The 14,692-nt window shown below is 58.9% G+C and overlaps 4 protein-coding genes across 4 annotated transcripts; 1 reads left to right on the top strand and 3 right to left on the bottom strand.

Moving 5' to 3' along the window:
- Positions 1 to 564: 564 nt before the first annotated feature.
- B0H64DRAFT_398998 (ER-golgi trafficking TRAPP I complex 85 kDa subunit-domain-containing protein) lies at positions 565 to 2,519 on the bottom strand. The gene has a single exon (XM_062803993.1). The coding sequence runs from the start codon at positions 2,257 to 2,259 to the stop codon at positions 718 to 720; it is 1,542 nt and encodes a 513-aa protein (XP_062657417.1). The 5' UTR covers positions 2,260 to 2,519; the 3' UTR covers positions 565 to 717.
- Positions 2,520 to 5,162: 2,643 nt separating this feature from the next.
- B0H64DRAFT_175051 (uncharacterized protein) lies at positions 5,163 to 8,126 on the top strand. Its single transcript, XM_062798828.1, has 3 exons — positions 5,163 to 5,675; positions 5,728 to 6,153; positions 6,210 to 8,126. Exons 1-3 carry the CDS (start codon positions 5,531 to 5,533, stop codon positions 7,988 to 7,990), a joined length of 2,352 nt encoding a protein of 783 aa, XP_062657416.1. The 5' UTR covers positions 5,163 to 5,530; the 3' UTR covers positions 7,991 to 8,126.
- Positions 8,100 to 11,592, bottom strand: B0H64DRAFT_342986 (MCM2/3/5 family-domain-containing protein). Its single transcript, XM_062801268.1, has 3 exons — positions 11,078 to 11,592; positions 8,484 to 11,001; positions 8,100 to 8,421 (listed from the first exon to the last, which is right to left on the bottom strand). The coding sequence occupies exons 1-3, from the start codon at positions 11,356 to 11,358 to the stop codon at positions 8,293 to 8,295; spliced, it is 2,928 nt and encodes a 975-aa protein (XP_062657415.1). The 5' UTR covers positions 11,359 to 11,592; the 3' UTR covers positions 8,100 to 8,292.
- Positions 11,582 to 13,510, bottom strand: B0H64DRAFT_475456 (acyl-CoA N-acyltransferase). The gene is made up of 2 exons (XM_062808103.1): positions 13,258 to 13,510; positions 11,582 to 13,193 (listed from the first exon to the last, which is right to left on the bottom strand). Exons 1-2 carry the CDS (start codon positions 13,332 to 13,334, stop codon positions 11,780 to 11,782), a joined length of 1,491 nt encoding a protein of 496 aa, XP_062657414.1. The 5' UTR covers positions 13,335 to 13,510; the 3' UTR covers positions 11,582 to 11,779.
- Positions 13,511 to 14,692: the final 1,182 nt, after the last annotated feature.

The raw sequence follows: 14,692 nt of genomic DNA, 5'->3' as shown, positions 1-14,692 counted from the left end.
CGCTCCGGGCCTGGTGAATGACCACAGTCTTCCTTTTCGGTTTCCTGTTCGCTTTTTTGCACCTTATTTCCCTCTTTTCGTCCGAATTCTATAACCGCCCCATCCCGAACCTTCCTACCCCTCCTATTTAGACAACCCTCTCTCCCTTCACATAGCTATACAGGTATATTAGTAGAGCTAAGTTCATTAGCCCTGTCTAGGCTACTCGATATATATATTAGACTTTCATCTATAGCCCTTAACGTAAGAGAGCGAGGAATCATGCTCGTCCCCTAACGGATCACGCGGTGGGCGGGATACCTCTTCCTCGTCCATACGAGGTGAGGGGAGAGCTTTGAGTACCGGCGCTTTGATGTGCCCAGTCCTTTATTTACATGATTGTTGTGTGTTGAAGACAGTTGGCTAGACGTGTAGAGTGGAGCGAATTACCATCCAATTCACCAAAACATAGAAGAACAAGATATCGGGGGAAAGCTCTTCCAGGAGCATTTAGCTACCTACCTACCTACATGAAGCATTCGTGATTAGTAGGGTTAGGGTGGCTGAATTGGTGAGAAAGCGGCGGCAAGAGGGGCTACACAAGTGCATGGCATGGGGTGGGACGTAGAGCTTCGCTGTTCAGATCATCAGACATTACATAGCATAAACAGCCATACAGTACAACGCCCAACCCATGCAAGCCATCAACTTTGTCTACCTCTATTGGCCCGTCCTGTATCAACCGAACCCGTCATTAGGAGAAGAAGCATCCCCTTCATGGCCCGGTAGCATCGCCGGCTTCGTATCGTGCAGGGGCGCCGTCTCCAGCCCGGCGCTGCCTCCGACGGGCGCAATCAGGCTAGCCCTCCGAGATCGTTTATTGTCCAGCGTCTCACTCTCTTCGTCCACCTCGGCCTCGCCCATCCCGTCCTCGTCATAATCTCCCCCATGGGTGAAGTCCACCCTCAAGCCAGCCTTGACCTGGTCATTCAGATGTGCTAGGAAATCGCTGGCCACGGCAAACTTCTGCACGCCGCTCTCGCCGGGCAGGCGCGCATGCATCGCGCGCGCCGCCTTCAGGCACTTTTGGCCCTGGACATACTTGCCCTGGGAGATCCACGACTCGGCGCTGAGCACGCTCCACAGTGCCGATTTGCGCCGCCTGTTGCCCCAGGACTGTGACCCGACCCCTTGCTTAGAGGCGTAGCAGACCGCCATGCGCTCTCTGAGAAGGGCGTCGCCGACCGGGCCCATCAGCTTGGATTCCAGGACCCTGATGCCCCAGCGGACGGCCTCGTCTATCCCAGAACCTCCCCGGAGGCGAAGGAGTTCTAGTGCCAACACGGTGCAGCGCGCTGCGCCGTAGAGTGAGTTGCAGCGGATGTGGTAAGAATAGAATGCCTGCTCGAGCATCTGGTTGATGGTCTCGATGCGCGTCTTGGACGACATGTTTTGTGGCATGATGAGCAGCGCGAGAGCAGCCATCTCGTTGGCCGCCGCGTGGTATTTCCAGGCCTTGTCGTTCTGGAAATCACCACGCAAGAGCTCGTATGTCGACATGGCCAGCTTCCAATCCCGTAGCATGAAGGCAAAGTCGGCCAATCGCCGCATGATGGCCTCGGGGCTGTCCGCCCGGTAGAACCCCTGAGAATCGTAGTTGCTCGACGAGCTGGAACCGCCGGCCGACGAGCTGCGGCTTGAGCTACCAAACGTCCACCGCTTCGACAGGCTCATGAACCGCCCGCTAATGCCTCGCCGCCGCGATGCTACCTGGTCGTTCCATACCGAGATATTCCGCTCCATGGTGGGGACCACTGACTGGGTGACCATCTCCCGTACGAATGTCCGTATCGCCGTGGCGTCTGATTCGAAAATGTACCTCGTGGGGTCTTCAAAGTCCTCCCGTGTCTCGCTCGCCTCAATATCGGCCAGCTCCTCAGCCGCCGTCATCCAGTCGCTCCTCGGAAGGGGTATGCTGTCGTCGTCGGTTTCGGCGCTCAGCGTGCTGCGTAGCCTCAGTAGGTGGCAGTGCAGCCCGAAGTTCCGCTTCATCTGGTCAAACAGCGCCATCGACTTGGTGATGTCGCCGTTCTCCTCGTCATGCACCAGCACGTAATACCGCAGGTACTCGCCATCCACCCAAGGAGGCAGGCTTCGCTCGCCCTGGCTCGTCTCCCGGTACAGTTTCTGCAGCGCCTCGATGGGCGCAGGATGCCGCGAGCTAATCGCCATGACGCACGCCACAGGATGCGCAAACGACTCGTGGCACGCCAGCGGCATCCCGGACAGCAACCGGCGCAGGTACAGCGCATAGTACGGCGACGTCGCATCGACATCCACCCCCTGCCTCGCAGGCGAAATGCCCGGCGACGGCACACTCCCGACATACGCCTCCTCAGCAAACCGCAAATGCCTCTCCACGACCGTCTCAACCTGCGCAAGCACCTGCCTCCTCCCACTACCACTACCACCACCACCACCACCACCACCACCAGCATCCCTCCCCGCCCCCGGAACCCCCGGAACCTGCCCATTCACCACCCCCCCACCACCCTCCGGCTCCTCCACGGCCTCCCCAAACCGCACAAACCTAACCGCAAAATCCTCCCACGCCTTCGCCCCGCCATTACTATCGCGCACCATCACCCGCCCATGCACGCGCTCGCCAAACGGCCGCAGCAGCTCCCACAGCCCGCCCAAGAACCCCTTCTCCTTGACCAGCCCATTCACGTCCTCGGACGCATGAATAGCGACGTGCGGCACCAGGCTGCGCAGCATCAGGTGCAGGGGGTCGTTGGGGTCGTCGGCGGCGCCCGTTGTCTCGAGGAGGGAGAGGTGTTTTGCTGCTGCGGCGGCGGCGGTGGGGGAGGCCGGGGAGGAGGGGGTTGAGCCGGCGAGGGAGGCGGCGCCGAATACCGAGCCGGTCATGGGCATGGATGTGGATGCGGAGGATGGGGCGGGGGAGGCGGAGCGGGAGCCGGGCGGGGTGAGGGTCGAGCGGAAGAGCGCGGCCGAGGACGGGGTGGAGCGGCGGTCGCGGAGGGGGAGTTGGCGCGGGGGGAGTGGTGGGGAGGCGGAGGCGGAGGAGGGGTCGGATTGCTGCTGCTGCTGCTGGTGGTGGGCGAGAGGGTGGTGGGCGTGGGGAGGGAGGGATTGGCGGGTTTTGGGGAGGCGGGAGTTGGATGTGGTCGTCATGGCGGAAGCGGCGGTGGGGAGGGGCTGAACGGGTTCGTTTTCTTGCGTGAGGTGGGCATCGTCGGGGGGCTGCATGGGTCAGGTGTTTGGAACGGGGGGTTGTTTGGAGTGATGATGTCGTGGAACGGTTTAGAATTCGCACTTCTTCGGGATCGCTGGGCTTGGTCGGTTTGCTGGTTTTTTGATCCGGTTCGACTCGGTTCGGTGGGGTTTGGTGTCGTCAGTCTTCTGGGGAATTCGATTCGCGGCCAATTGGCAGTACGCTGACGATCTTACGGTTCAAACGTGCCGTTCTTGAAGCTGATGACGGGCAACGGCCAAGTGGTGATGTCGGGAATCACCGTTACGGTCGGGTGGGTTCTGCAGAGGCCTGAGCTTGAGATCTGGGCCAATCAGTGGGCCATCACGTGAAGCTACCAAGGGACCCAACCTCATCCCAAGTGGCCTTGACGCGCCTTCCATCTCTCCAAACTCGCTGCTTTCTCCAAGGTTCCAGTTCTCCTCCCACCAACATCATTTTGAATCAATTCATCGGTATCGTCTAAATATGGCGAGTGCATTGGGTGCCAGAACCCGAACCCACGGTTCACGTATCGCACGCAAACCCGATACCCTTCAATGAGATTGAATGAGAAGCGATTCTAAAATCGGAACTGCGGGCGGTATTAAGTGTGCCAAAGGCTGAGGATGCAGGCACGCGGCTTCGATGCATGCGCATGTCCTGTGTAATGGCGTATCGGTCGTCGGCCCGTGTCAAGAGGCGGCATCACCAAGCAGCAGCTGAGGGCCGGGCCGACCACCATGACACGCACGCTTCCCGCATTCGCCTGCATTCACCCTGACAGAGGCGTCTTGGTCTTGGAGCTTGATTCCTCGCCAAGGTCCAGCGCGTAAGCTCGACATCCCTCGTTCCGATGACAATGGCGTCTCGTTGTAACGCCCCGGGCTCTTTCCCCTGGTCTGTCCTGCTAGCCGTGCCAGTCAACATACGAATACACCACTGTGAAAACCCAGTTGACCCACGCGGGTGGGAGCCAACAACATGAGCCAACGGGACAGCGCCGATCCCAAGACGACGGAAAACTGGTCAAGGATGGTTACGGGCCAGCCCTCTTGACATTAGCCAGTTCGGCTGAATTTCGAGCACAACACGTTTTGATCGTGGTCTGGCTCGGAAGTAACGTTGGAACTTGGTTGCAGCTTCAGCCCTCATCCTACATACACGACTGCGTAGAGGGAGATGCGAAGATCGTTGCATCCAATGGGTTGTGTAACCAGATACATCCTTCCAGGCTCAGTGATGGTCTCGCAGCTGCACGGCTTCCCAGCAATGGAACTCTGTTGGCAATATTGGAGGGTGGCACGCACACATCGGCAAGCTCGGCACTTTGTTGGAGGCATGGCCGGGCCAAAACAAGCACGGCTATAACAGACCAACAAGCAGAGAGTCGACCTTGTCGACTTCCATCTCCGCGGGAAATAAAAAAAGAAACCATGAGGCTGTCGGTTGTTTTTCGTCCACGTTAACCCCAGCCTCTTGGCGGAACGGGATCTGCAAGCCAAGCTTCGGCTGTGATTGCCGAACCCAACCCCTGTCAGGCACCTCCCCCCCCCTCTCATCGTCGATCTAATTCCAGGGGGGACTAAGAGTTATCCGCAGGTTTGCCCATTTCCAGCGCCGGGATGAACGAACCCGTGGGATCGGCTGTTAGCTCGGTCCCTCGTTGCTAGGGTTTCCTCGCCGCATACTATGTATGTACGAAGTCGACTCGCAGGAGACAAAACACTCGCAACCATGCGACTGGGCTCCTCGTGAGTTTATATCCGAAGCACCGAAGACAGTTCTCAACCGGCCATGGTGAAGCCTATGAGCGTCTTCTCGTTTTTGTTTTAAGTTGTAGGATACTTTCCTCTGCTTTCTCGTCGTGGTCTGCAAACTGTTGATATCCCGCGGCCGGGCGTGGCCGAGTTCCCCAGTATTGGGCGGATTTACCCTCGCTTTCACCCGCTGCCGTTAATTACGCCCTGCAGGGCAGTGGTCTCGATGGCGTAAGCCATATAGCCCGCAGTCACCCCAACGTTCCACTTCGTATTGGTGAGCCACTTTGCTGTTGCTCGCTTCGCGGGAGCGCTTGTTCGGCATCCCGCCGCTGGCAGAACGAAGGGTCGGTGGTAACGGGTCGACGGTAGTACCAATTTATGCACATTACATGTGCACCCAACCGCCTGTTGAACTACCGAGCTTGGCTCCCACAACCCCAACGTCTTCTCTATACTTATACCCATCGCCGCCAGCATTGGCTGTTGCGCATCCTGCCCCTTGTGCGTTATTGAGGAAGGACGGTTGTTGCTCGTCATGTTGTTCGACCGCCGCCTCATCGCCGGTCTGGCCGGTCTGTTGACTGCCACCGGAGCCAACGCCGCGTGCTCTTCCAAGCTAGTGGTCGACGACTTTACCACATGGCTGAGCGGTCTCAACAATCTGGGCTCTCAGAATGGAGGTAGGTTGGGTTCTGGGAATATTCTTGGGTCACGACTCACACGCGCTTGTAGATGATGGAAGCATGACGGCCATTGCTGCCGCCCCGGGCCATGTTGACTTCATCCCGAAAGACGACGGTTCATACTTCTATGAGTCATTCGAATGCATACAAGCCATTACCGAAGGCTACAACGCCATCGAGTTCAGCGTCCAGGGGCCAGCTGGAGGCTCATTTGCCTTTGAGCTACAGAGCACCGCTAGCTGCGACACCAGCGAGGAAGGAAGCTACAACAGCTCCTGGAACATCGTGACCGACTTGACGGGCGACCGTCAGACCGTCACCCTACCCCTTGAAGGATGGGAAGACTCACCAAACTACGACGGGATTGTCGGCCTGGTATGGTCCACCTTCTCCGAGACAGGGATAGTATGGTCGGTTGGCAACGTCACCCTACTCTGTGGTGGTGGTGGTGAGGAATCCCCTTCACCGGATCCAAGTGAGCCTCAACTCCTCGAAGTAGGTGATTCCAAGGAGTGGGCTAACACGGGGAAGCGGCGCCGCCGACAAGCACGGCAATCCCACCGACGACATCCCGAGCTACTACTCTCCCACCAGTCGTTACGGGCGACTGCTCCAACTTGCTGATCGATGACTGGGAGTCCCAGTCACGTCTGACCTTTCTTGGCTACAACGCTATGCGCCAGACTTCGAGCGACGACGCGACTATGGCTTCGGTTGTCGTTAGTGACAATAGGGTCCTGCTGACCCCGAACGGCGAAGACTCGTATTTCTACAGCCAGTTTGGCTGCCTTGACACCGAAAACAAATACGGCGGCATATCGTTTCCTATCACGGCAGCAGAGGGAGCTAGCTTTGCTGTGACTGTGGCCTGGACGGCGACCTGCGGCTCTGGCACCAACGAAGAAGTCACCCTGACCACCTCGCAACTGGAGTGGACTTTTGACGGCACTGAGCAGCTCTACTATTTCCCCTTTTCTGCCTTCACGGGGGTAGACACCAGCAAGCTCACCATGATCTACCTTGCCGAGTTCAGCGATGCCGTCACCCTTGGACCCATGTCCTTTTACTGCGGCACGACCGGGTCCGGCTACACGATTCCCGAAGGGCCTGCCACGTCACCGGCGGTCACACGTACCACCACGTCGGCTCCCGTGCCGACCCAGACGCTCCTGATCGACGACTTTGCCAATGCCGAGACCAACGCCTTGGGAGAGTGGCACGGCGGCGACGAAGAAGGCATGACGACGACCTTTGGGAACAACGTCATGACCATCCGCACCAACGACTCGGATCTGGCCTGGAACACGCAGCTGTCGGGCGACTGCATCGACATCCGCAGCTACGCCGGCGGCTACCTCCACATCGCCTACTCCGGCAGCAACAAGTTCAGCGTGGCGCTGCAGCAGCACAACGCCGAGTGCAACCCGGACATCAAGCCGTACCCGGAGACGTGGGACTCGCTCGAGGCGGCCCGCTACGGCACCGCCAGCGACATCTACATGCCCATCAACCACTTCAACGTCAACCTCACGCGCGCCATCGGCTTCGCCCTCAAGGGCTTCTACAGCACCGACGACACCAAGATCACCAAGATGGAGATCGTCGACGCCCTGCCCGCCGACTGGAAGCTCCCGACCAAGCTCGCATCAGGCAACCTCGTATTCTCGTGCACGCGGCCCAACTCCTTCGCGGTAGCCATCGACGACGGCGACCCGCAGTACGCAGCACAGGTCATGGACACGATCAGGCAAGCCGAGATACCCGTAACCTTCTTCACGGTCGGCCTTCCCTTACTCGACACGACCAACGGGCTGGCGGACGTCTACAAGGAGATGGCGGCGCAGGGCCACCAGATCGCGCTGCACTCGTACACGCACCCCAAGATGGAGGGCCTGCCGGACGAGGCGGCCATCGACTGGGAGTACAACAACGACATCGGGGCGGTGCGGCAGGTGTTCGGGAGCGACTCGCAGCAGGGGCACTCCAACTACTTCCGCCCGCCCTTCGGCACCGAGGGCGCGCGCATGCGCCAGCGGCTGGCCGCCGCGCTGGATGATCCGTCCCCCTACCTCGTGCAGTGGAGTATCGATATCGAGGACTGGATCTGGGCCGAGAGCGATACGCCCGAGAAGCAGCTTGATGCTTTCAAGAGGGATGTGGAAATGGGTGGGAACTTGATGGTGATGCATTATTTGTACAACTCGACTGTTGAGCTGTTGCCCGAGTTTATCAGGATTGCGAAGGAGACGGGGAAGACGCTGATGAGGGTTGATCAGTGCATGGAGGATCCGAACGCGCCGCCTTTGGAGTAAGGGGACGATTCGAGGGGGAGAAAGGGTTGGTATACAGGATCATGTTCTTAATGTGTGGTATCAAGACTGAGTAAAACAACACGCGCGGGGCGACCAGGCGTAACGAAGAAATGTGTCTTGCAACATAACGTGTCGTTGATTATGCTTCCTCTACGTCAAAGAAGATAACCCGAGTCGCCGTTCCGTCCAGGCCATAATACCGTGACACCCAGCATTCGTTGCCCACAACCAAACTCCATACGCCGACACCTAGCCTCTGCAATGACCCACCCATGACCGTTTACATCACCGCTGTCCCAGCTTTAAAACTCCTCTACCGCACAGTTAGGGTGCAGCACATAGACGATCTGGGCCGCCTGGGCCGACCCCCCCTCGCCAGCATCGTCCCCATTCGCCATACCCTGGCCGCGAATCGCCATGAGGATATTGTCCTAGTCACTGTTAGCATCTTTCTTTCCCAAAATAAAATCAACACCAACGAGCCAAAACTCACCTTGACCATCTTCTTCAGCACCTTCCTCGCCAGCGCCATCTCCGTGTTATAGTCCTCCTCCCCTTGCAGCTCATCCTCCTTCTGCTCCAAATACCACTCCACCAGCGCATCCCCCTCCATCCCCTCCCCACTGCCCGACGACTCGTCCTCCGCCACCTTGGACACCAGCATATTAACAATGCCAATATACTTGTCATACGAAACCGTCTGCTTCTCCCTGGCAGCAGCAGCCGTGGCGGCCGAGGGAGCAGCCGACGCCTGCCTGTCTGCAGCACCCCCTTCCTCCTCCATCTGCTCATCCCCATCGCCATCCGCCGCCGCCACCCCAGCAGCGGCATCCGCAGCCTGCCTGAGCACCTCGCCATCCTCCATCTGCACATCCCCACCCTCCACCACCCCTTCCTCATCCTCATCCACCTCCACATCATCATGCTCCACCGAAATAATACTCTGCCTGAGCAGATGAAACGCCTCGTTGACAAAATCCGAGGTGATGTCCTCGACACAGTTCGCTTTCGCAATCGCCTCGGACAGGCGGATCATGCTCTCGAGCTGGCGGACGGTGATGCGGTACGAGTTGCGGCCGACGCCGCCCTGGGCGTCGTCGGCGCGCAGGTCCTTGTAGCGCTGCACGAGCACCTCCTTGGCGTCCGCCGTGAACTCCGGGCGGAAGGTGCGCGCGAAGCGGATGTAGCGCTGGATCTGCTCGGTGGAGAACTCCGGGGTGACGGCCTCGTCGCGGTTCTGGTGGATCCCCACGATGTGCTCGGCCAGGTGCCGGTCGACTTGCTCGTTGCACTCGTCGAGGATGACGAAGAAGAGGTCGAAGCGGGACATGATGGGCGCGGACATGTTGATGTTGGCGCGGAGGGTGGTCTTGCGGTTGTAGCGGCCGCCGACCGGGTTGGCCGCGGCGAGGATGGAGGTGCGCGCGTTGAGGGTGGCTTGGATGCCCGCCTTGGCGATCGAGATGGTCTGCTGCTCCATGGCTTCGTGGATGGCTACTTGGTCCGCGATGTCCATCTTGTCGAACTCGTCGATGCAGCAGACACCGTTGTCGGCCAACATCAGCGCGCCGGCCTCGATGGTGAACTCGCCTGTTTCCTCGTCCTTGACCACGGCGGCGGTAAGACCGGCGGCCGAAGAGGCCTTGCCGGAGGTGTATACGGCGCGCGGGGCGAAGTTGCAGACGTATTTGAGGAATTGGGATTTGGATGTTGACGGGTCGCCGACGATGCAGATGTTGATGTCGCCACGGAGCTGCATGCCCTCGGGCGTAGTCTTGCTCACACCCGAGAGCAACTGCAGCAGGATGCCCTTCTTGACGATCTCGTGGCCGTAGACCATGGGCGCGAGCGACTGCACCAGGCGGCCGTAGATGTGGTCGCTGTGCACCATGGCGCGGAGGTCTGCGATCTCCCCCGGGGTGTACGACGCGAGCACCGCGTCCTGCAGCTCCTTGACCGTCTCGGCGGTCTCGAGGCTGTTGCTTCCCGTCATGGCGCCAACCACGTCCACGATCTGCGAATCGCCCGACGCGCCGATTGACGACACGTCCGAGCTCACCATGCAGGCGAGGAAGGCGAGGCGGTAGGTGAGGTCGCGCACACCCAGGGACTTGAGACCGCTCACTCCGCTGCCTCCTGCCTCGGCGCCGCGGTCGTCACGGACGGCCACCCGCCGCAGCCCGGGCAGGCCGAGCTGGCTCACATCCGGCACAACGATCAACGCGCCCGTGAAGATGCACTTCTCGCCCGCCTTGGCGCGATCCACCATCTCGCCGCGCAGGATGATGTCCATGGTGCGGGGCATGCTCCCTGTGGGGATCTCGCCGCTGTTCTCCTGCACCCGCAGCTTTTGCCAGTCGACGAATGTGCTCTGCCGGATATCCAACCGCCACGCCACCCGGTTCTGGCATGTCGCGTTCGGACACTGCGTCGGCTCGGTATAGCGGAAGGTCTGCTCCACATCCGGCACCACACTGCTGCACGCTTCACACATGAAGGTCGCTAGCGCCAGCTCCGGGCGCACCTCGGACGTGCGGGTGACGGTGCCGCTGATGGAGAGCAGTTGGCCGATATTCCTCGCGCGCAGGGCGCGCACGCGCGAGACGAGGGGGAGGTGGTAGAAGGCGATGGCGAACAGCTTGTCGGTTTGTTGGTTGGCCGTCTTGCTGCCCATCTCGGTCTGGCCGCCCGACGACGAGCCCATGGTACTGGCGCCCGACGTGTTCTGTTGGCTCGAGGCGGTTGCTTGACGATGCTCGCGGAAGTACTGCGGCTCGTACTTGGCGATCATGTTGTGCAGCGCGGCGGTCAGGAAAGGTAGAAAGCGGTAGTACGACTCCATGATACCCGTCGCAAGAGCACCATTGTGCCAGCTCTCGAGATGCTTGTAGTCGACGTAGAAGGTGGATAGCTGGTAGGTGCGCAGTCCGTGGATCTGGGCGATGTAGTACCTGTCGGTGGTGACGGCGCTCGAGGTTGGTTGCCCGGAGGATCTGGGGGTCTCTATGTATCTGTGGCATCCTGTGTCAGCAGAGGGCATTCCAGCTTCCTATCCCACTCCGAACCAAGAACAAGAACACCACGCACCCCTCAATGAAGGCCTCGAAGGATTCCTGGATGATCAGGCCTATCCTGTCCTCGACCCTCGGGATATTGGTAGGGTCTGTCGGCCGGGCGCGGACCGGCACCTGGTCGTCGGCAAACCCCTCACCCTCGCCATCGCTGAGCGCACCGACGCTTTCAGATGGTGGTGCGGCCGGTCTGCCGCTCGAAGAACCGGGGAGTCGTCCCGCGCGCGGGGTCCTCGAACCAGGGCCATCCGATGTCATGAACCCCGCATCGCTGGAGGGTGCTGTTGGTGTCGCCATGGTGGGAAGGGGTATGTGTGCGTGCGTGTTCGTCTCACAGACCGCGTTATGAGGCAAGTCTGGTGTTGAGGGGTAGTCGGAGTCGGGTAACAGATTGGAGATTGGGTTGGGTCAAATCCAGGTACGGAGGCTCAAGGGTGCAGTGGATTGGCCCACTGTAAATAAAACGCGAGAAAACGCGGGATATTGGCAGACGCGCTGGGAAAACGCGAAAAGGGTAGGTCGAGTTTAATGGATCCGTTACGTGAATTATGACGGCTTAGGTACCAGAGCAAAGAACGACAGCCTCTCTGATGCTGTTAATGGGTATATGTATTTATGCACCGTATCCCGCTTTCCCATTGCACCGATAAATACTCCAAATGACCACCGCCGAACCAACCTGACCACCCACATACGCTTCCAGCTCCGATACCTAAGACTACCATCCCCATGTTCTACTAGCAGCTGTAAAGACCGGGGGTTTCCACTGGATCCTCTCGGGGTCGATAACGCGTTTCTGCTTGGCCTTGGACTTTTCCCGCTGCTGTACGAGCTTCTCGGGTATCACGATCTTGTGCTCTCCTTTGTGGTATACCTGCATCTTGAGTGCCTGCAGGGTGTGCTCGACGTCTTGCGTCGTCATGGCGAGCCGCGTCGCGATGGTCTCAATCGTGCACTTCTCCTGCCCCTCGCTGTACATCAGCAGCAAGTCGAGGATGTTCTCGGACCAGTACTGCCGGTAACTCAGCAGACCCAAATCCGAGAGCGGCTTCTCTGGAGATCCGAGCTTGCCCTCGATCTTGGAGAGCTCGTACGAAAATTGGATCAACAGCCGGCCGTACCCTTTCCGCTGGTATTGAGGTAGCGTCAGGATACAGGCGACATTGTATGCATCCGCGCTCTCTTTCTCCTTGGAGAAGTACCCGATGAGGTGCGACCCCTTCTCATCCCTCGTTGTCATGACATAGAAGAGGAAGGGATCCACGTCATAGTAGAGCGTCTTGTGGTCGAGGAACATCTTGGACAGCAGGCATAGGTTCCGGCACCATGTTCGCTGCCGTCTGCCGTCGATCTCGTAGAAGGATACAAAATCGTCACGGTAGATTTCGTTTCCCGGCGGGTGCTGTAAGGTGCACTTTTGGCGGTGGCGCGAAAACGACTTGAGATCGCCGTAGTAGCTCAGGCAGAACTCGCATATGTAGATGCTGTCCTCCCGGCCAAACACCTCCGGGTAGGGAGAGAAATACCAGGGGAAAAGGACGTATCGGCCAAACTCAACTTGTGAGATGTTCCGGATGCGGGAGATCTCGGCCGGGTTCTGCGTCATAGAGCCTGAAGTCCGCAGCTTTTCGATTTCCTGCTCTCGGCTGAACGACTGGGCGTGCTCCTTCTTGGCGGCACTGGCCGGCGTCTCATCCTCGTCCAGTTCCATCTCGTCGGGGCCGACGCCAGGCGTCGCGCCAACCTCCAGGCTCGCGTTCGCCCTGTCCTCCCCATCTGGCTTGTTTTGAGATTCGACAAACTCGGTCCAGGGGTGTGGTGTCTGACCTTCTGAAGCAACCGACTGCTCCCGCTTGCCGACCTTTTTCTGCGTCTTTTTCGATGGCTGCGACTTCTTGGATACCACCGTCGACTTCTTGTTCTTGGCGTCCTTCTGCTTGTCCTTCTCGGGGTTGGGCCATTCGACATCTTGGGCGAAGTCGATTCTAGAAACAGGGACCCATTCGTCTAACCGCTTGTTGAAGTTGTCAAAGTTGCAGTAAAACTGCCTCCCACTCTTGGTCTCTTTGATACTGAGGATCTCGGCGCGACGTGGTTGGCCGTCTTTCGTGACGTGGGCGATACATCCGACCCTGTGATGTGTTAGCGAGGGGATGGGCGAGTCGCATGCGATAAGAACGAGTGCAGGATCCGTACTTGAGAGTGTCGGGAGTAGCCTTGCCCTTTTGTCTTGGTCCATCCGAGCCAACCTCGGGCTCGCCGTTTGGGCTCATGATGAATATTGATGATCGGGGCGTGGTTCGTGATGGATTGATACGGCGAAGTACAGATTACCGTCAGCCGGTTCAAGGTGTTGAAGCTTCAAGGTCACTTTCGCCTTGCGCTAAAAATTGAGTGGATCTTGGCCCTGCACTTGGACCCACGCTGCGCCTGCCGAGATATGGCAGCAGCCACCCTTGGGTGCGGATCTAAATTCTGGGCGTGGATGGTGGGGCAAGATTCTGACCCCCTTTTGCTTTTTCTCAGCCTCTTTTCAGTGCCAGTTGAGGGTTCCATGGGTAAGGTACAGATCTGGACTTCGCACTTTTTCTCCGCCGTTTTTTCCGCTTATTTTCCGCTTATTTTCCGCCTATTTTCCGCCTATTTTCCGCCTATTTTCCGCAGCAGCAAAAGCAAGGGACGATTGGTAGGTCACGCCCGGTCGGCCGCCAGCTTACGAGGCCCACATTGAGCGAGCTGGGCCGTGGAGAGAAAAAGATGAGGCGATCGCTCTTTTACCCCTCCCCCACTTGCATCTTCAGCCTCGCCGATGCTCCAATCCGTGACGGCGGCACGAGGGCGGGTTGTGATCAGCCAGGCCAACTGCCAATTACGCTCTGCCTCGACGATAGGGTTCTTTTGTCAAGGACACAAAAGGACCCTGTCGGCTGCACAAGTTTGCCGTATTGAGGGATGTTGATGTTCACACATCTGTAGACAACTCTGAATTGAGTAATTCGGAAAGCGAAAATGAACCTCGCCGTCCCCCATCCGCCGACCTGGATGCATCGGCCTTGAATCAAGATAGCCCAGTCTTGGAACGCACCGCACGGATAGTTTTCAGCCAAGTTTCGTGGCCCGCAACACCAAAGTCGCAATCCACCTGTGCGCGGCATGCGGATTCGCGGATTGATTTCGGACCCTTGTCAACCTCACAAGGCGGCCGTCCCAACGCGCCGGATCGAACCGCCGTGCATCGACCGAGACTCGAACCTTGCTCCGATCAATAAAGTGTTGGTCTGGAAAAGTGGCCCCATACTGAGAGCCGCCGTTGGTACTTCGAACCACCTCAACTCGTCTCCGTTTCCAATTCTGGCGGTGAGTGACGGCAAGGGGGTTGGCAACGGTTTTTTACAGTATGCAGAATGGCTTGGTCCGGACACAGGCTCTCCCATCCGAGGCCTGGAGTACTTGTGCCTTGCGGCTCTTCTCCTCTGCGTTGGCAGGCCTTTGGCACCCACATCCGCGCGCGCCCTGGTTGGGGGCCTTGCGTACCACGTCCCGCCGCCTTCGTTTTGAGCTTTCCACGGGTTCCTGTGTCTGTGGCGCTCAGATCTGTGAGACCGACCGCCATAGCTGCCGCCGTGGGGCC

The sequence above is a fragment of the Chaetomium fimeti genome (genome assembly GCF_033439085.1).
Source record: "Chaetomium fimeti strain CBS 168.71 chromosome Unknown B0H64scaffold_5, whole genome shotgun sequence".
NCBI lineage: Eukaryota > Fungi > Ascomycota > Sordariomycetes > Sordariales > Chaetomiaceae > Chaetomium > Chaetomium fimeti.
The sequence above is the reverse complement of the archived record's forward strand: the minus strand, read 5'-3'. Positions and strand labels throughout refer to the sequence as shown.

Bases quoted from the DNA above. Each gene is read 5' to 3' on its own strand.
- B0H64DRAFT_398998 (XM_062803993.1), bottom strand. From the start codon at position 2,259: ATGCCGCTGGCGTGCCACGAGTCGTTTGCGCATCCTGTGGCGTGCGTC.
- B0H64DRAFT_475456 (XM_062808103.1), bottom strand. From the start codon at position 13,334: ATGAGCCCAAACGGCGAGCCCGAGGTTGGCTCGGATGGACCAAGACAA. The intron at 13,194-13,257 runs GTACGGATCCTG...AACACATCACAG, and splicing joins GCTACTCCCGACACTCTCAA to GGTCGGATGTATCGCCCACG.
- B0H64DRAFT_175051 (XM_062798828.1), top strand. From the start codon at position 5,531: ATGTTGTTCGACCGCCGCCTCATCGCCGGTCTGGCCGGTCTGTTGACT. The intron at 5,676-5,727 runs GTAGGTTGGGTT...ACGCGCTTGTAG, and splicing joins TCTGGGCTCTCAGAATGGAG to ATGATGGAAGCATGACGGCC. The intron at 6,154-6,209 runs GTGAGCCTCAAC...AACACGGGGAAG, and splicing joins ATCCCCTTCACCGGATCCAA to CGGCGCCGCCGACAAGCACG.
- B0H64DRAFT_342986 (XM_062801268.1), bottom strand. From the start codon at position 11,358: ATGGCGACACCAACAGCACCCTCCAGCGATGCGGGGTTCATGACATCG. The intron at 11,002-11,077 runs GTGCGTGGTGTT...AGGATGCCACAG, and splicing joins TTCGAGGCCTTCATTGAGGG to ATACATAGAGACCCCCAGAT. The intron at 8,422-8,483 runs GTGAGTTTTGGC...AACAGTGACTAG, and splicing joins TGCTGAAGAAGATGGTCAAG to GACAATATCCTCATGGCGAT.